Source organism: Aotus nancymaae, unplaced genomic scaffold, assembly GCF_030222135.1.
Source record: "Aotus nancymaae isolate 86718 unplaced genomic scaffold, 86718_ANA_hifiasm-v0.15.2.pri h1tg000083l, whole genome shotgun sequence".
NCBI lineage: Eukaryota > Metazoa > Chordata > Mammalia > Primates > Aotidae > Aotus > Aotus nancymaae.
In genome coordinates, this window is record NW_026988498.1 from 3875028 (window position 1) to 3895366 (window position 20339).

General features: G+C 42.2%; 1 protein-coding gene across 2 annotated transcripts in view; it reads right to left on the bottom strand.

Moving 5' to 3' along the window:
• ITIH5 (inter-alpha-trypsin inhibitor heavy chain 5) overlaps nt 1-20339 on the bottom strand; it is a 92909-nt gene that overhangs the window by 40283 nt on the left and 32287 nt on the right. For both annotated transcript variants that reach the window (XM_021670607.2, XM_021670608.2), the window contains exons 6-7: nt 5605-5774; nt 4470-4586 (exon numbers count right to left, since the gene is read on the bottom strand). In XM_021670607.2, coding sequence (XP_021526282.2) covers nt 4470-4586; nt 5605-5774 — 287 coding nt within the window. The remainder of the gene's footprint in view (nt 1-4469; nt 4587-5604; nt 5775-20339) is intronic.

Consider the following 20339-nt stretch of genomic DNA (forward strand, 5'->3'; position numbering starts at 1 on the left):
GTAATTCCAATTTTTAGAATCTAATTTACGAAAATGACAGGGCATGCATCAGGGATTTCTACATGAAGACAGTCACACCGATGGGGTTTATAACTGCAAAAAATGGAAATGGCTGAAAAGTCTCTGATGGGAGGTAGGGTGAATAAATATTCTGCAGCTACATACTCCCATGTGGTAACTATTTGGCCACATATAGCTAAATTTAAATTTAAATTTTTAATGTTATTTAATTTTAATAAATTTAAATAATATTAAAAATTCCATTAATTTTAATAAATTTAAATAATATTAAAAATTCCGTTCCTCACTTGCATTAGCCAAACTTGACTTGCTCAACACCCATGTGTGGCTAGTGGCTGCTGTACTGGACAGCACGTGTGTTAAACATTCCCACTCTCACAGAACCTTCTATTCAACAGTGGTGCTCTCTGGCAATTAGAATCGGGTTTTTAAAGAATATTTAACAACATAAGATGTATTCACGATATGGTGGTGAATAAAACACCAGAATACCAACTATTCGGTGGTCAAGGAATTCAGACTGGTGTCAGTCAATTTAATCATAAATATCTTCAGCAAGTTGTGTTTGTTCAGAGGAAATAGAAACCGTGCCCCCAAAAAGCTTTTTCTTTTTTAAGGAAAAGAAAGAACATCTGAAGATTCATAGGTATCTAGGAATTAAATGAGAAGCCAGGGGAAACCTAGCACATAGCACCCACCCAGTAACTGTTAAGTGATTCAAAATCCAAATGGGAATTATCATACCGATCACATGTCAGCCTAATGAACACTGTATTCTGTGGCCCACAGTGGTCTTAAAAGAAACCATGATTATTCCTCTGTCAATATCTATCATGTAACCATCAAAGTCACAAAACAACTTGGTCAATAAATGGCATTTAGGAACTTGTAGTACTTAGGGCCAGGCGTGATGGCTCACACCTGTAATCCCAACGCTTTGTGAGGCTGAGATAGGCAGATCACCTGAGGTCAGGAGTTCAAAACCAGCCTAGTCAACATGGTGAAATCCCATCTCTACTAAAAACACAAAGTCCCAGCTACTCGGGAGGCTGAGGCAGGAGACTCACTTGAACCCGGGAGGCAGACGTTGCAGTGAGCCAAGATCACACCACTGCACTCCAGCCTGGGCGACAGAGCAAGACTCCATCTCAAAAAAAAAAAAAAAAAAAAAAAGAACTTGTAGCACATAATGCAAAGAACTTTACAAGGTATTTGATAAAGAAGGAAAGGCTGGTGTGTCCTCTAAAATGTCAATACATATCAGCCACTATAAGAGAATGCTTTACTTTGGTGTGATGAAAACTTTGGGGAAAAACTTTGAGAAACCTGTAAGTAATTTGAGCCCTAAGGGACTCTCAAGTCTGGATTTAGCAGACACAGATAAACACATGTTTATTGTGCTTGAGAAAATATAAAAGATTCAAAACTTTGTAAAAAACTGAAAACCCTAAAACATCACAGAGATTTGAAAAAGAACTGAAACAAATATTTTCTTTGGCTTCCCAGTAAGAACTAAAAAAGCTAAACAAATGGGGTTAAAAAAAAATTCTTTCAAGTAACAGAGAGCAAACAAAACAGTGAGAAAGAAGAAAATCTGGGAGCACAGTGGCTCACGCCTGTAATCCCAGAACTTTGGGAGGCCGAGGTGAGCAGATCAAGAGGTCAGGAGATTGAGACCATCCTGGCTAACACGATGAAACCCCATCTCTACTAAAAATACAAAAATTAGCCGGGTATGGTGGCATGCACCTGTAGTCCCAGCTACTTAGGAGGCTGAGGCAGGAGAATGGCTTGAACCCATGAGGCGGAGGTTGCAGTGAGCTGAGATCGCGCCATTGCACTCCAGCCTGGACAACAGAGTGAGACTCTGTCAAAAAAAAAAAAAAAAATCTGAGAGAAGATGCAAATTTTAAGAGGTGAGATCAGCATTCGGAACCATTTGTGTCTAAAGGATGTTTGTCAAGGCCGAAGAGATACCTGAGAGGCTGAGCATCCCCTTTGTAGCTTGGAGGGTACTCTGGCAAACCCTCTACACCGTGTGCAAAACAGAAATACACCAGCTCTTAAAAGGACTGCAGTCCAGCTTCCAGCCATCTGGGCTGCCCAAACACCTCAACCCCTGAAAATGGACTAAAGTAATCCCAGGATTTAATTCCCCAGGTACGTGGCAGAAACAAGCCCAAATCTTCTCTAGAGGAATAGACCATCATCCCAGCCCTCAAACTATTCCTACAAACAGATTTTTTTTTTTTTTTTTTGAGGCGGAGTCTTGTTCTGTCACCCAGGCTGGAGTGCAGTGAGTGGCATGATCTTGGCTCACTGCAACCTCCACCTCGCAGGGTCAAGCGATTCTCCTGCCTCAGACTCCTGAGTAGCTGGGACTACAGACACACACCACCACGCCCAGCTCATTTTCGTATTTTTAGTAGAAACGGGGTTTCACCATGCTGGCCAGGCCGGTCTCGAACTCCTGACCTCATGATCCTCCCGCCTCGGCCTCCCAAAGTGCTGGGATTACAGGCGTGAGCCACCGCACTGGCCCAGATTTTCAAATATTATGTCCATCATTCGATCACTGCCAATGTAGAATACCATACCTAGTAAAAACGATCCTTAAAGAATAAAAGTAAAATAAATCATTTTCAGACAAAGGTAGAGAATTCTTCACCAGCAGATTCCATCTTTTAAAAAGATACTCATGGATGTTCTTCATGCAAAAGAAAAGGAACCCCAGATGGAAAGTCAGGAAGGCAGAAGGAAGAAAAAGTCATAAACTTGGAGCAGTTGGCAGGTTGAGCTCTGGACGAGCAAGTGATGCTAAAGAACCACTAGAAGCTGATTCACAGGGCAAGGTTATCCTCCCCCTACATTAGTTAGACATTACATTTGGCTTTCCTCTAAAACAAGCTTGTCTGCTGCAGTCTGCAGGCAGTCCAGGATGGCTTTGAATACAGCCCAACACAGATTCATAAACTTTCTTAAAGTATTGTGAGTTTTTTTTGTGATTTTTTTTTTTTTTTTTAGCTCATCAGCTATTGCTAGTGTGAGTGTATTTTATGTGTGGCTCAAGATAATTCTTCTTCCAATGTGGCTCAGAGAAGCCAAAAGATTGAATACCCCGGCTCTAAAAGAAAACAGTTAAACCCTAGTCTCACATCATATTTTGGAATATATTTCTTGCTCTATTGGAATGAAGGAAAACCAGATGCCATGCAGAAGACACAGATTTCACTGCAGGGTTTCTAAAATATAAATGACCAAATAAGACGTGTATAAAGTAGTAGATTGAGAGAAAATAGTTGCAATAGTTTATCAGCTCGGAGTAGTTTCAAGTGCATGTGAGGCGGGATCTAGAGGTGGATGCAGGTAGGATCGTTTGTATGAGATTGGAGATAGTGTCTCACTCATTAAATCACAAATGCATTGTGAATTGATTAAAAAAATAAAGTAGGCTGGGCATGGTAGCTCACGCCTGTAATCCTAGCACTTTGGGAGGCCGAGGCAGGTGGATCACCTAAAGCCAGGAGTTCTAGACCAGCCTGGCCAACATGATAAAACCCTGTCTCTACTAAAAATACAAAAATTAGCCAGGTGTGGTGGGTCATGGCTGTGCTCCCAGCTACATGGGCGGCTGAGGTAGGAGAATCTCTTGAATCCAGGAAGCAGAGGTTGCAGTGAGCTGAGATTGCGCCATTGCACTCCAGCCTGGGCAACGAGAGCAAAACTCTATGTCAAAAAAAAAAATTAAATTGATAATGAATTTTAAAAGACAAACTAGGAGATTTATGTTTTCGATAAATGTAGAGATATTAGCTGGTCTGTCAGCCAATAGCTCTGTTTTCTATTATGTGAGTTTGAAATGTACCATAAATGCAAGATGCTGACATTTACGATACCAGAATAAAGTAAGAAATAATCTTTTCCAGTGATTGTAAGAAAAGTATAGTCATATTCTCAGGAAATTTAATTTTTCAGCATAAAGTACATGACCCCTGAATGTCTCGCCACAACCCTGGATTTTAAGATTCATCCTAAATTCTGTGACAACATCAGTCCTGATTTACCGAGACCTGAGTTCTTTGTTCTCAGGATAAGCCACAGAGGCTTCCAATGACTCCATTCCACTGTTCTCAGCGGAATCATCACTGAACAGAACTCCCGTCAATGACAGTGCTGAGGACTGGCCCTGTCGATGTATTCCTGTCTCATCTGCCAGCGCCCTTTATTTCAAGGTGTTTCTACAGCATGTCCCTCTGCTCTCTTAAAACCACCAGCTGAAATGACAGTTTATGTCAATGACTTAACTGAATCTGCTCGGGAATGTTCACAGGCAGGAATTGCTGGATGGTAAAGCTGATGTTTGGCATCTACTGAACTTTATTCACAAAGCAGGTCATTGTCCCAGGCAAAAGCGAGAGAGGAATAATGGGCGGTTGGCACTCACTCACCTGCCGGAGTTTGGTTCCCACCATGGACGCACTGCTGTCAAGCACGAAGACCACATTCTTGGGTAAAGGAGGAAGGTCTTTAGGTGCAAAGTAGTGCACAAAATAGCCATTTAAAACCTGGTGGAGGGAAAAGAAAGTACTAAGGCTAGTACCTAGAGTAGGGAGGAAAAACACCTAAAGTGCGTCAGTCTATGGAATTTCTAAAAGTTAAAGCATGATACAGGTCTAGGGTCAGACTCCACACCTGGAGTAAAATTATCGAAGGCCCTGATCCCTCCAAGAGAACTAATTGCTAATTTAATCTGCATAAGGGTAGACTCTTCCCTTTAAAATTGATCAGTGATGACTACCAGTTCAAGTTTAATTATCCATCCCCCAGACCTTTGCTACTTGAGAATCCTGTTTCCTTCATTATCTGTTTTTTACGAAACATCTTACAAGTTGAGACATCAAGAGTCTCTACATTCTGGATGAAATTAATAGGTTTTAATATCCCCACCCTGTCTCTGGAACAATAAGAGCTAAAGGGAAATGAGCAGTCCCTTTTAATTAAAATGGAACATGGGCCGGGCGCAGTGGCTCACGCCTGTAATTCCAGCACTTTGGGAGGCCGAGACGGGCAGATCACTTGAGGTCAGGAGTTTGAGACCAGCCTGGCCAACATGGTGAAATCTCATCTCTACTAAAAATACAAAAATTAGCTGGGCAAGGTAGTGGGCGACTATAATCCTAGCTACTCAGGAGGCTGAGGCACAAGAATCACTTGAACTTGGGAGGCGGAGGTTGCAGTGAGCCGAGATCATCCATTGCACTCCAGCCTGGGTGACAGAGTGAGACTCAGTCTCAAAAATAAAATAAAATAAAATGGAACATGAACTAAAATCTAATTTCATCTAAAACACCACAGGGAGCCTTATATTACAGATTTCACTTGCTCTGCAGATTACTGAAGCCAGAAATAGGTGCCCTCAGCAAAAGAATACCAGTAGTCTCCTTGAAGAAATATTTTGGGTTAAAACAAATTTACTAAAAAGCAGAAAGTTCTCTCTCCCTTAGGTAAATATTGGAATCCACAGTCTGAGTCTATCCAAAGTATCAACCAACCACCGTGAAATAGCAACAATGATCCCATTACCTGGATGTCCCCAATGCTCTGTTCCCTATTGACATCATATCTGATGATAAAGTCTCCCAGAATTCCATTCTGGGCAATCTTGGCTTGCTGTACTACACTAGGTTTAAAAAGGATGTGGGCAAACGTTTCATTTTGGTTGATGACAGTAGATGGAGGAGGCCCAGAATCATCTACAAACAAGATAGAAACATAATTAATAACTGAATATATATTTTTCCAAAAAGAAATAAGAACTGTTTGCAGACACAGAGGGTTAGATTTTGCTTTATTACAGGCTTGTATTTCACAGGAACTTCTGAGATTGTACTCATATATCACAATGCGAGAGATATGTCATCATGTTGTTCCCTTTTATGCCTCCTTTTGGACCTTTTCTCGTGAAAATTTTTAAAACACACGGAAGTAGAGAGAATAGTCAAATAAACCCCATGTACCCATCAGCCAACTTTAACAATCATCGGCATGTTACCAATCTTTTGTATCTGTTTTTATCTATTCCCCCACCACTTTTTAGTAGAGTATTTTAAAACAAATACCAGACACCATATTTCATCCCTAAATACTCCTGTGTGTGTCTTTACCTATAAGAACTCTTTCACTAACATAATCACAAGACCATTATCACAAGTAACAAAATTAATGCTCAATGCCCTATTATTATCTAATTCTCAGTTTGTATTTCAATTTCTCTGATTCTCTAAAAAAAGTGGTCTTAACATGGTTGATTTGTTTGAATCGGGATCAGAACAGAGTCCCCAGTTACATTTCATTTCTGTTTCTTGCTTCTTTTACTCTCTAGTCTTTTCCCCACCTCTTTTCTGATGCTACATATATGTGATCACGGGTCATTTGTCCTATCTCTTATTCTGTATTTTTTTTTTTTTTTGAGACAGGGTCTCACTCTGTCACCCAGAGTACAGTGGCGCAATCACAGCTCACTACAGCCTCGAACTCCTGGGCTCAAGTGATCCTCTCACCTCAGCCTCCCAACTAGCTGGAACTACAGGCACACACCACCATACCTGGGTAATTTTTTTGTTTTTTATAGAGACAGGGTCTCACTATGTTGCCCAGGCTAGTCTTGAACTCCTTGGCTCAAGCCATCTGCCTTGCCTCAGCCTCCCAAAATTCTAGGAGTACAGGCATGAGCCACCATGCCCAGCCTATGGCTCATTTAAAAGAAAAAACCTCAAAGCTTTTTAGCATGAACTTTAGGGTAGAAATTAGAATTACAGAAAGATAAACAGATAAATGGGTGTTACGTGATTTATGAAAACCTAGTGTGATGACAGTTTAAGCACTTCATCCTTTTACTCCTGTCCAGCATTTCCTATTAGAACACAGAGAATTATTTAGCAAACGACTCACGTTTATAACCCAAACAACACCGTATCTATGTATTTAGCAATAAAATCCAAAGGATGAGGTCTGCATGCACCGTGGAGAATATGAAAATATAAACAAGAATTCTTAATCATAAGTGCATGTGGAGGCTTTTTATCCAGATACTGAATCAAAGCCAGACTCAAAACTGCTGCAAAGCCTCTGATTATCTTTTTAAGTGTACTCAAGTTGATAGCACGAAATAGGCTGACCAGCAGTTTCCCATCTCCAATTAGCAGAATGAAAAAGGAAATGAGGCGTTAAGTGGCCACAGTAATTTGTACTTAAAAATAAACTTCCTTCTGCTGAGGGTTAGACACAAAATTCAAAGGAAGTTTAAACATTTCCTTTAACAAAACAGATAATTTTTTTTTCAGAGACAATTTAGGTGTAACCTTAACAGGAACCACAAGGTACAACAGATTCTTCTATTATTTGCACTTATCAAGGGCAGGGATTTTGGAAGTGATCAGAGAGCCAACAAAGAGAAAAGTTTATTCCCGTAGGGAGACAGTTACATAAGAGAGGACATGCGTCCACAGATCTGCTCATCTGAAGGAGCTGGGAAAATCCAGACAGTACATGGAGAGGTGGCACAATCCAGGTCACTACCAGCATGGTTGAAGATGCCTTAGAACCATTAAACAGGAGAAAGAGGGTGCTGAAAAAGGAAAAGTCCTTGAAATCAAAGGGAACTGCATGCTGTCCGGGGTCAATCTCTCATTGATGGTCATTGTCAAAGCGCCCAGAGTGACAGGCATCATAATATATCAGCTAAGAGCACAGGATCATGGTCAGAGACCTGTATTTAAATATTGGTTTCACTTCTTATTAGCTGTGAAGCTTTGAGCAAGTTACTGAGCCTTGGTTATCTCATCTGTAAAATGGATTAATGATAGTACCAATCTCACAGTATTGAAAAGATCAAGTGATGTCATGTACTTAACACCCTTCCATTTCACAGTCAGCAGTCATGCTAGCTTATATCATTACTATATTAGTCTGTTTTTACACTGCTATAAAGAAGTACCTGAAACTGGGTAATTTATACAGAAAATAGGTTTAATTGACTCACAGTTCCACATGGCTGAGGCGGCCTCAGGAAACTTACAATCATTTTGGAAAGTGAAGGGGAAGCAGGCACATCTTACATGGCAGCAGGAGAGACAGAGAGAGAAGGGGGAAGCGCCAGACTTTTAAACCATCAGATCTCATGAGAACTCACTCACTATCATGAGACCAGCAAGGGGGAAATTCACCTCCGTGATCCAATCACCTCCCACCAGGCCCCTCCTCTGACACACGGGGATTACAATTCCAGATGTGATTTGGGTGGAGATACAGAGCCAAACCATTTCCAACCTTAACTATATAAAATAGAAGGAGGGGCCAGGCGCGGGGGCTCACGCCTGTCATCCTTTGAGAGGCCAAGGTGGGTGGATCACCTGAGGTCAGGAGTTCGAGACCAGCCTGACCAACACGGTGAAACCTCATCTCTAATAAAAATACAAAAAATTAGTCGGGTGTGGTGGCAGGCATCTGTAATCCCAGCTACTCAGGAGGCTGAGGCGGGCGAATTGCTTGAACCAGGGAGGCAGAGGATGCAGTGAGCTCAAATGGCACCATTGCACTCCAGCCTAGGCAAAAAGAGCAAAACTCTATCTCAGAAAAAAAAAATAGAAGGAGCAATTAAATATACAACTATAAACACAAGTCAAACTTGGGATACCACAAGACAATAAAAACAGAAGAATACTGCTATTTAGAACATGGTTGAATCTCACGGTCGTCTTCAGTGAAAATACCAGACACAAAAGGGCATGTTCTCTCTGCTTCCATCTGCGTAAAGTTCAAGAGGAGCATGAAATATCTATGACAACTGGAGAAGAACAGTGCTGGCCTTTGAGGGGCAGCTCCTGAGCAGAAGGAGCACAGGGTAATTTTGAGGAAGGGTGAAAATAATCCATGTCTTGATGTGAAAGGCAGTTGTATGGGTGTATACATATGTAAAAATTTATCAAGCTGTATACGTAAGATTTGTACCCTTTATAGTGTATGTACACCCCAGTTTTTAAAGTTTAAATTTATTGTTAGCAAAGTAGATTACACAGCCATTCCCCAGCATGGAACATAACAATGTTATTTGCCAAACAGACCCCTCTCTGCCCTTTTTCTTAGGATGAATGTGCACGGGCATTTATTAAATGAGGATTAGGTGTGTCCAGAGCAATTCCAGCTGACAGAATTAGGACCAGGGAGAGAGTTTCTGGGGAGCACTTTTCAGCGCAGTGTCAGTGAATCCGAAGAAAGCTGTCCTGTTGGGATTGGTGCTTCCACAACCCATCCCATTAGAAGGGTTCAAGTGACCCCTGGAATAATCCTTCCACCCCACGAGGGTGGAGAGCGGTTCTCACTATGATCTTGAACCAGCAGCATCAGCAGACCCTGGGAACTTGCTAGAAATGCCAATTCTCAAGCCCACCCCAGAAACTCATAGTCAGAAACTCTGGGGATGGGACTCCACCATTTGTGTGTTAAGGAGCCCTCTGGGTGATTCTGGTTTTTGCCCATAGAAAATAGGCATATACCTTACACACAGAAAAGAGTCAATAAAATGTGTTGTATGCAATTAGGTAGCACTTAGGTTATCTCTAAGATTCTACAATAATTAGATTCAACTCTCTTTATGCTGCCGGCATGTACCTACTTAGTCTTGCTTCCAGTCTCCTCTTGAAAATAATTTTTACAAGTGCCCTGAATTAATACCATTCATGGCTGAATAAAAGCACTGGGGATTAAAAAGTATAATTTCTCTCTTCATAATTCATTTGACTAGGCTCTTTGATATCGACCATGAGGAAGGATACTGTATGTTTATTTTGGTTTCCTAGTGACCTCTGGTTTTACTAGTTCATGATGAAAATTCATGAGATTCATCTAAATGGGCTTATTTTACACACCCAAAGAGGGGGTTGATCCTCAGTGTGGTTACTCACCAAGGAGCCTGGTTCCTGACGCCAACTACCACCCAATAAGAATCAGACAGTAAATCAGTAAATGTGACCCAATAAATTTTCCACTACGTATTTTTTTTTAAGTTTACTGGGAGCAGTTCCAGAGGAGCATCTTTAGAAAATAGAATCATCTTTTTATTAGAGGAGAAAAAAATCTGTTAAGTAGGTTTATATGGGCTGCTCCACCGTTACTGACCAAAATCCCGGAGCAGAGGAACACAACTTCGTTTCCCTTGCTGTGAACGGCTGCTCACCCTGCTGACCACCGCAGATATTTCCTAGGCACAATGAGCGTCACCCGCAGGGCCCTCAGAGTCACAGGATAATGCAGATTGTAAGTAAAGAGATTGGTGCAGACCTAAATAGAGGAAGAATCTGACCCACTTGTCGAATGAGAACCCACATCTCTTTCCTCCTGCGTGTTCTCTCCTTCTTGCCCACTCCCAGGGCGAGCTGGAGCAGCTGCTCCGATGTGGGGGAGGCCATGTCTTCGAACGCCATCTTCCTGCCTCCATGCAGGCATTGGCGGTCCCATACAAGACAATCCCAGGGGCACACAACTGCCCCTCCTGCCCTTGGGAAATTTACTCATGCTCTTCCTCCACTCACTGACTCTTCCCTGCCTCTCAGGCCACGAGGGTTCCCAGGGAGCTCTCTTCTTTTCTAAAGCCCAGTATTGTTGGACAAGGTGCTTTGTGTTATCTTTGCAAACTACAGAATACCAAAGAGAGTGGGCTGTCGAGTGTGACTGAATCAAAACGACTGACCTAATATTCCTGAGCTTCCACATCTGCTACATAGGAACAATTCCACAATCAGAATCCTTGCTGAGATGAAGTGAATCTCATATGTAAGGTGCCCAGCGTGGTGCCTGGCACATAGTAGGTGCTCAATACATACTAGTTCCATCCTCTTTCCCTTCAGAATTAGTTTCTTGTACTCTTTGTCCATTATGACAGACAACTTATAAAGAAAAACAATGTGCTTTGATAACACACAGTTCATGTTTTGTCACAGCAGGTTTCTCTATGCCACTGAAAGCTTGATAAAAACAAGCAATATTTCAAAAGGACAGACACATAATCAACATTCATAACAGGGAATTCAATATATATACACATTATACATGTCAACATACTTATGTAAAGAATAATCCTTACAAAGTGCAATGAAGCCAGTAGCTGTCTGAAAGTCCCCTAAAATTATATGCAGAATTTTGCACATAAGTGTAAATGTACATTTTTTTCTGAAGAAAGGATGCATTGATTTTGCCACATCCTCCAAGGGCTCTAAAGAAAGTTAAGAACCATGCCTATAACTGCTATTAAATATTCCTCTGACTGATCCCATTGGGTAATGACAAAGTACTTTATATCTCGTCCATCAGAGTTGAAGAGAACAAAACGTATGTCCTTAGTGACGTCCTGATATAGGGGTATCAGTCACAAACAATCTTTTCCTAGACAATCACATGGGGGAAAATGGAAGCCAGCTGCTATGTCAAATGTCTGAAGGGGAAAACACTGCGGAGCGGAGCACCATCCTCACAGCCATGGGCTGGAAGCGCCACCCTCTGGGTGGATGGGCAGAGAGATTTCCTGCCTCTGTTTCCTGAGGGCCTGGCTTTGGCTGCTGTCAGAGAAAAGCAGCCAACACCTGGTGCTTTGACAAAAGGGTTTCCCAACACACACTGCCTGCTCATTTCCTCTGCAAAAAGAAGCTTAATTTGTCTATGTTTGTTTATGAACCCTGCTCACCTGGGATGCAATGAGGCAATTTCTTAACTATATGGCGGTCAAAAATACTGTGAATAATTGGAACACTACCCTATGAGGGGAGCAATGAAGATAAGATTCAAGCAGATCAGCAGAGGACTCAAAGAAAACCTGGCAACACAGAGGCAATGAAGACGAGAAGGAATTTGGTTCAATACCTTCATAAGTCTCTTACTATTCACGGTTATCTTCTGGAAAAGGATTTTTCTTCCCCCTATGTGAATGTTTGGTATTTTAAATCCTTTTGGAAAACAGCATCATATAGATATGAGAGCAACACACAGCGCAGAATACTAATTCAAATTTATAGCTGAAGAGATTCAAACTCAACTCTAGTATTTTATCGTCAAGTAGATGTTTGCCCAGGTTTCTTAGCAAAGCCATTTTTTTTCACTGCTTAGTCAATGCTCTTCCTTTCTCAAAGAATAGATTCCTGACTCTCAGTTTTCCATATCTGAAAAAATTTCCCAAGAGAGAACTATGCATGAAAAAAGTACAACTACCTCACGCAGCAGGCACACATTCTAGAAGTTAACCCTTAAACATATGCATTATTGGGCCAGGCGTGGTGGCTCACCTCTATAATCCCAGAACTTTGGGAGGCTGAGGCAGGTGGCTCACCTGAGGTCAGGAGTTACAGACCAGCCTGGCCAACATGGTGAAACCCCATCTCTACTAAAAATAGAAAAATTAGCCGGCATGGTGGCACACACTTCTGGTCCCAGATACTAAGGAGGCTGAGGCAGGAGAATCACTTGAACCCAGGAGTCAGAGGTTGCAGTGAGCCAAGATTGTGTCACTGAACTCCAGCCTGGGTGACAGAGCGAGAGTCTGCCTCAAAGAAAAAATTTTATATGTACATACATACATATATATATATATATATGCATTATCCCTTTCTGCCATCATGTTGACCTCAAATGCTACCTGCTCCAAGCATTTCAAACTCGACCAAATGGAAGCCCACCAGAAACAATGGTAGAGCAGCAAAGGAATATGAGACTGAGAGACTTCTGTTAAATTCCTTTACAGGGTTCTCTGGCACACAGGCAGAGCAGGGTCTATAACTGAGAAAATTGGAGCGGCACTTCATAGATTCAATCTTACAGCTTTTTCTTCTTATTATTCAAAACTGCCAATTCTCCATACCCATTAGGATGACTACTATCAAAAGAGAATAACAGGAAATAACAAGTGTTTGGTGAGGATACGAAGAAAATGGAACTCTCGGGCACTGTTGGTGGGAGTGCAAAACGGTGCAGCCACTGTGGAAAACAGTGAGGTGGCCCCCAAGAAAACTAAAAATAGCACTGCCATAGGACCCAGCAGTTCCACCTCCGGGTGTATGGCCAAAAACTGAAAGCAGGATCTGGACTTTTCCAGATATTTGCACGCCCATGCTAATACCAGCATCATTCACAAGATCCAAGAGGTGAAGGAAACTCATGTCCATTGATAGGTAAATAAACAAACAAAATGTGATGCAGACACACAGTGCAATATAATTCAGCCTTTAAAAGAAGAGAAATGTTGGCAGGAGGTACAACACGGACAGACGTTGAGGATGTCATGTCAGGTGAAATAAGCCAGACACAAAAGAACGGATACCGTCCGAGTCCGCTTACACGAGGTATGTAAAGTTGTCCAATTTGTGGATGAGACAGAAAGGAGAACCTGGTTATCTGGGACCAGGCGGAAGCGGAGATGGGGAGTCAGCGTTTAGTAGGTACAAAGTTTCATTTGGGAGATGAAAAAGTTCAGGAGATCGGTTATACACCAATGTGAATAGACTTAACTCTGCCAAGCACTTAGAAATGACTAAGATGGGCCAGGCGTGGTGGTTCACACCTGTAATCTCAGCACTTTGGGAGGACAAGGCAGGTGGATCACTTGATGTCAGGAGTTTGAGACCAGCCTGGCTAACATGGTGAAATCCTGTCTCTACTGAGAATACAAAAATTAGCCTGTCCTGGTGGTGCACACCTGTAACCCCAGCTACTGTGGAGGCCAAGGCAGGAGAATTGTTGAAACTTGGAAGGCAGAGGTTGCCATGAGCTGAGACTGCACCACTGCACTCTTGCCTGGCTGACAGAGTGAGACTGTGTCTCAAAAAAAAGAAAAAAAAAGGAAAAGAAATGGCTAAGATGGTAAATTTTATGTTGTGTGCTTTTTATCACAATTCAAAATTTTTATGTTTTTAACTGCCAACTCTAAGTTCTGCAAAGACAGTGACAACATCTTAGACGTCTGTAGATTCGAGGAACCTCGCACAGCGCCAGGAACGTGAGAGTTCAACCTCAAGCTTGCCAAACATTGAGGATGAAAATGACTAAACGTATTAGCATGCAGCTGGGCAGGTGGGCAGAGAGCCCTTCAAGGGAACTGATGTTTCTCTTCCCGAAAGTGTTCGAGGGGTGTGGTAGATGCTTTTGGTGATCGGCGTCATATCCTCCGACCCACCTCTGGTTCAGCCACAGCTGTGGTGGCCCATGTCATACACACTGAGAACATCCACCTCCCACAGCACACCAAGGCAGCGGGGAAAAGGAAGAAAAAACGTGAAGCCCCACAGTAAAAAGGAGGTGGCTCACCAGTATTGGGCCAGAGAGAAACGCCAAAACCTCTGTGCCATGCTCTTGGGTTGACCGAACCACAGCTGATGTCAAAACAAACAGGATAACATGGTTTTTCATATTGGCATTAAAAATCAAAACAAAACCAACTATGGGGCCAAATGATTCATACCTGAATAATTTCTGCGTGAACAATGCCAGAAACCCTCACATAACAACCAGATTGTTTCCTGGCAAAGGTACAGAGATTTCACAGAGGCCAAACAGGGTCCTGCCCTTCCAGCTGCAGAGCGGAGACTGGACCCAGGCCGGGACCCAGGAGCTGGGGGTTTCACAGCCAGTCACAATGCAGCCTTTAATAGACAGAGTTGCCCGATTTAGCAAATTACAATACAGAATGCCCGTTACATTTGAATTTCTGATAAACAATGAATAATTTCTTAGTACCACCATGTCCTAAATATTGCACAGGATACAATGCTTCTCTGAATTCAAATGAAACTGGGCACCTTATATTTCATCTAGAAACCCTAGCTAAGGGGGATTTATCTAGATTTTCTGTAACCTAAATCTTCTGGAACCAACGTTAGTTAATACTGTCTCTTAATCCCTGCTTCATAACAACATAAGTGCTAGACCCAAGATCTGGCAAAATTTACCAGCATAAGCCAAGAAAGTGCTGAAAACCTACTAGCACTGTCATAGCCAACACTTACTCCCCTCAGTTCCTTGAACAAACACTTACTGAGCACCCATTCTATGCCAGTGCCTAAGAACACAACCCTAAACCTTCACTGCAAAGGCAGGATCATGATGTTTAGAGAGCAAAGAGAAACATCATAACAATTTTTAAAACAGTGAATGGGGGACAATGGGAGGAAGAGCATTGGGACAAATAGCTAATGCATGAGGGGCTTAAAACCTAGATGATGGTTTGATGGGTACAGCAAAACACCATGGCACACGTATACCTATGTAACGAACCTGCATGTTCTGCACATGTATCCCAGAACTTAAAGAAAAAAGAAAATAAGAACATAAAGTTAAAAAAAATTAAACAGATTCAATTCAACCCCTTCTTGGGCATCCACTGAAATCGAGACACTGTACTAGTCTCTGGTCGAGGCAGGATGTGTGGCTGGTCAGTAGCCTCTCCTCAAAGACAGCTGTAGTGTCAGCCGCCCGGTCTTCCAAAATAAAAGGTCCTAAAAGCTGTACTTCCAGTGGTTCTCTTCTTTCCAATGATACTTCCTTAGTTCTCAGGATTATTTGAAGGTTGAAATTTTATTGGACACTTACATAGGTGTGCTATGATTAGCAGTCAAGCCATAAATTGGGTGACACCCAGTCCTGTTATTTGCCTTCCCACACAAGTAAAGGACTCACAGATAACTGCCAAAGAACACAGCAAACTTGCTTCCAGGGCATGTGGAGGGAATGGGATTCTAACAACCTAGAATGTAATTTTTTTCATTTTTAACAAAAATCAAGGTGAAACTCAAAGAATATGAAATTAACCTTTTTTTTTTGAGACGGAGTTTCACTTTTGTTACCCAGGCTGGAGTGCAATGGTGCGATCTTGGCTCACCACAACCTCCGCCTCCTGGGTTCAGGCAATTCTCCTGCCTCAGCCTCCTGAGTAGCTGGGATTACAGGCACGCGCCACCATGCCCAGCTAATTTTTTGTATTTTTAGTAGAGATGGGGTTTCACCATGTTGACCAGGATGGTCTCAATCTCTTGACCTCGTGATCCACCCATCTCGGCCTCCCAAAGTGCTGGGATTACAGGCTTGAGCCACCGTGCCCGGCCCCCTCCTTTTTTTTTTTAAGACAGAGTCTCACTGCTCTGTCTCCCAGGCTGGCGTACAGTGGTACCATCTCAGCTCCCTGCAATCTCCACCTGCCGGATTCAAGTGATTCTCCTGTCTCAGCCTCCCAAGTAGTTGGGACTACAGGCGCTCGCCACCACACCTGGCTCATTTTTGTATTTTCAGTAGAGAGGGGTTTCACCATGTTAGCCAGGCTGGTCTTGAATTCCTGGCCTCAAGTGATCTACCAACCTTGGCCTCCCAAAGTGCTGGGATTATAGGTGTGAGCCACCGTGCCTGGCCAAAATTGACCATTTTAAAGTGTACAAACAAATTGCATTTAGTACATTAACAATGTTGCACAACCAGCACCTCTATCAAAAAACATCATCATCACCCCAAGGAAACTCTGCAACCATCAAGCAGCCGCTTTCCATTCCTCCCTCCTCCCAGCCCTAGGCAACCACCAATCGACTTTCTGTCTCTACGGATTCGTGTGTTTGGACATTTCAACTAAAAGGAGTCATACACATGTGACCTTTTCCGTTTGGCTTCTTTCACTTAGAGTAATGTTTTCGAGGCTCCTTCATGTTGTAGCACGTATCCGTGTTGTGGCATGTATCTGTCTGTAGCATATGTCCGTATTATAGCAAGTATCCATGTCATAGCATGTGTCCGTGTTGTGGCATGTAACTGCATTGTAGCATGTGTTTATGTTGTGCCAGCTATCCATGTTGTAGCATGTGTCCATGTTCTAGCATGAATCCATGTTGTGATGTGTCCATGTTGTAGCACATATCCATGTTGTAGCATGTGTCCATGTTGTGGCATGTATCCATGTTGTGGCATGTGTTCATGTTGTGGCATGTGTTCATGTTGTAACGTGTCCATGTTGTAGCATGTGTCCATGTTGTAGCGTTAGCATATATCCACATTGTAGCATGTGTTTGCATTGTGGAATGTGTCCATGTTGTGGAATGTATCCACAGTATAGCATGTGTTCATGTTACAGCATGTATACATGTTATAGCACGTGTCCATGTTGTGGCATGTGTCCATGTTGTGGCATATATCCATGTTGTAGCATATGTTCATGTTATAGCATGTGTCCATGTTGTAGCATGTGTCCATGTTGTGGCATGTGTCCACGTTGTGGCATGTGTCCACGTTGTGGCATGTGCTCATGTTGTAGCATGTGTCCATGTTGTGGCATGTATCCACAGTGTAGCATGTGTTCGTGTTACATGTATACATGTCATAGCATGTGTCTATGTTGTGGTATGTATCCATGTTGTAGCATGTGTTCATGTTATAGCATGTGCTCATGTTGTAGCATGTGTTCATGTTCTAGCATGTGTTCGTGTAACATGACCATGTTGTAGCATGTGTCTGCATTATAATATGCATCCATGTTGTAGCATGTGTCCGTATTGTGGCATGTATCCAGGTTTCGTTCCTTTTCATGCCTGGATGATAATATTCTATTGTGTGCATATACCACACTTTGTTTATCCATTCACCTGTTCAGGGGAATTTGTGATATGTATCCATGTTGTAGCATGTACTTATGCTGTAGCATGTGTCCATATTGTGGCATGTATCCGCATTTCGTTTCTTTTCATGCCTGCATAATATTCTCTTGTATGCATATACCACACTTTGTTTATCCATTCACCTGTTCAGGAGCATCTGTATTGTCTCCACATTGGGGCTACAGCCAATACTGCTACAGTAGACATTCCTGCACAAGTATTTAAGTACCTGCTTCAGTTATTTTGAACATATACCCAAAGGACTTGCTCAATCTTCACATCAATGACTCTCAATCCTGACAATACTATCTACTAACACAGAGGGGTTTAGAAAGAATTCCAGACAACCTACCCTAGACAAGTCCTACCCTACTCTAGACAAGCGAATTTGCATTTATTAGGGTGGGGCTAGGGAGCTGTACTTTTGGATGTGATATTCTATAAATGTATATTAAAAACTTAAAACTCTATAAGTAATTTTAAATTTTTTAAGTTATTTGTAAAGTTAAGAATAATGCTATTTTTTCTGCCACTCAACAGGTTGTATGACTTACATGGTTTATCCTTTCTATTCCTTGCTTTTTCAAAAAGTTTTATGGAAGTTTAGTTGACACACCATAACCTTTACTCATTTCAAGTGTACAATTTAAAATATACCTGGCAAAGAATGTGTGTTCAGTGTTTGTTCAAGGAACTGAGGAGGAAATAACTGTTGGTTAGGACAGTGCCTTTAGGTTTTCAGCACTTTCTTGGCTTACATTGGTAAATTTTGCCACATCTTGGGTCTTGCTAGATCTTTTATCTTGCTCAGTTTAACTTTCTGAGGAATCTTGAAATGTTTTTCCACTCCATTTTACATTCCTACCAGCAACGGAGGAGGTTCCCAATCTCTCCACATCTTCCTAATGCTTGTAACTTTCCTTTGTTTTATTATAGTCATCCTAATGTGTGTGAATTGGTTTTGATTTGCATTCCTAGTGACTAATCATGTCAAGCACCTTTTCTGACGCTTTTGGCCACTCATATGTCTTCTCTGGAAGAATGTCTGTTCAAGTCCTTTGCTCATATTTTAATTGGGTTGTCTATCCCTTTGTGGTTGAGTTGTAAGGATTCTTTGTATCTTCTGGACACTAGACTCCTGTCAAATACATGATTTGCAAACATTTTCTCCTATTCTGTAGGTTGTCTTTTTAGAATGTATTTTTTTAAGAGCATAACCTGATATTCTATCTCTTTCTTCTGTGTTCTTAAGTGCAAAACACTTCTCGGTAACAAACCAGATGGCAGGAGAAGATGAAAACAGTTACAAAGGTCTCTCCATTCCTAAAGTTAAGATTTCCTTTCAATGTTAGGTTCCCGTAAGGTCTCATAAGTCCCTCAGTTTTGACAGACATGAGGAATTGAAGTTACCCAGGAACCCCAGGTGGTGGCTTGGAAACAAAGTCAGCAGCCCAGAAAAAAAAAAAAGAGTTTAGGAAACAAAGGGGTAGAAACCAAAGTGAAATATTGCTAGAAAACAGGACATCGCCGTCTAAACCCCAAACTTTATTACCCGTTGCAATTACACAGGGACATTTTTAATAAAAATACTGACATCTAGTTTCCATCCGCAGCTATTTGATATCATTGGCATGGGTGAGGCTTGAGCTATAGATTTATAAAAGCTCCCTGAGGGTTCTAATGGGCGGCAAAGTCTGGGAACGGCAATGGAGCTGTCAAACTGCGGGAATGAAGGCTGACACTAAGCCAGACTTGGAGCCTCTTCTTTCAACGTGGGGTGGGGTTGGAGTGGGAGGACCGCAGGAGGGGCAATTCCCACAAGTCCAAGAAGCTAGAGAAGGAATCAAGTATTCTTGGTTTTTTTTTTTTTTTTGAGATAATGTCTTACTCCGTCACCAGGCTGGAGTGCAGTGGTGCGATCTCAGCTCACTGCAACCTCCACCTCCCAGGTTCAAGTGATTCCCCTGCCTCAGCCCCCCAAGTAGCTGGGACTACAGGTGAGCACCACCACGTCAGGCTAATTTTTTGTATTTTAATAGAGACAGGGTTTCAGCATGCTGGCCAGGATGGTCTTGATCTCCTGACCTCAGGTGATCTGCCCACCTTAGCCTCCCAAAGTGCTAGGATTACAGGCGTGAGCCACCGTGCCCTCAAGTACATTTAAGAAGCTCTTTTTTGACACCCAAAATAAGATGATACCTAGTTTAACAAGCTTAAGACTGTATTACAAAGACTGCGCCGGCACACTGAGATTGCCTGCTGGGATTTCTCCATCCCAGGTTTCCACGTGGAAGAGCAGAAGCAGGAGAGGGGAAGAGGTTGTTTCCACCAACCACGTAGTTCTACACTGGCCTGTATCTGAGAGTGGAAACTTGCTGGTGGAAAAGAGAAAGAAAATAAAATACACTTTAAATAGGATCTGAAGTCAGACTAATCTAGGGCCCCAGGAAATTGACAAACAATCTTGTTTAATTTTTTTTTCTTTTTCTTTTTTTTGAGACCAAATCTGACCCTGTCACCTTGGCTGGAGTGCAATGGTGGGATCTCGGTTCACTGTAGCCTCTGCCTCCTGGGTTCAAGTGATTCTCCTGCCTCAGCCTCCCAAGCACTTGGGATTACAGGTGTGTGCCACCATGCCCAGCTAATTTT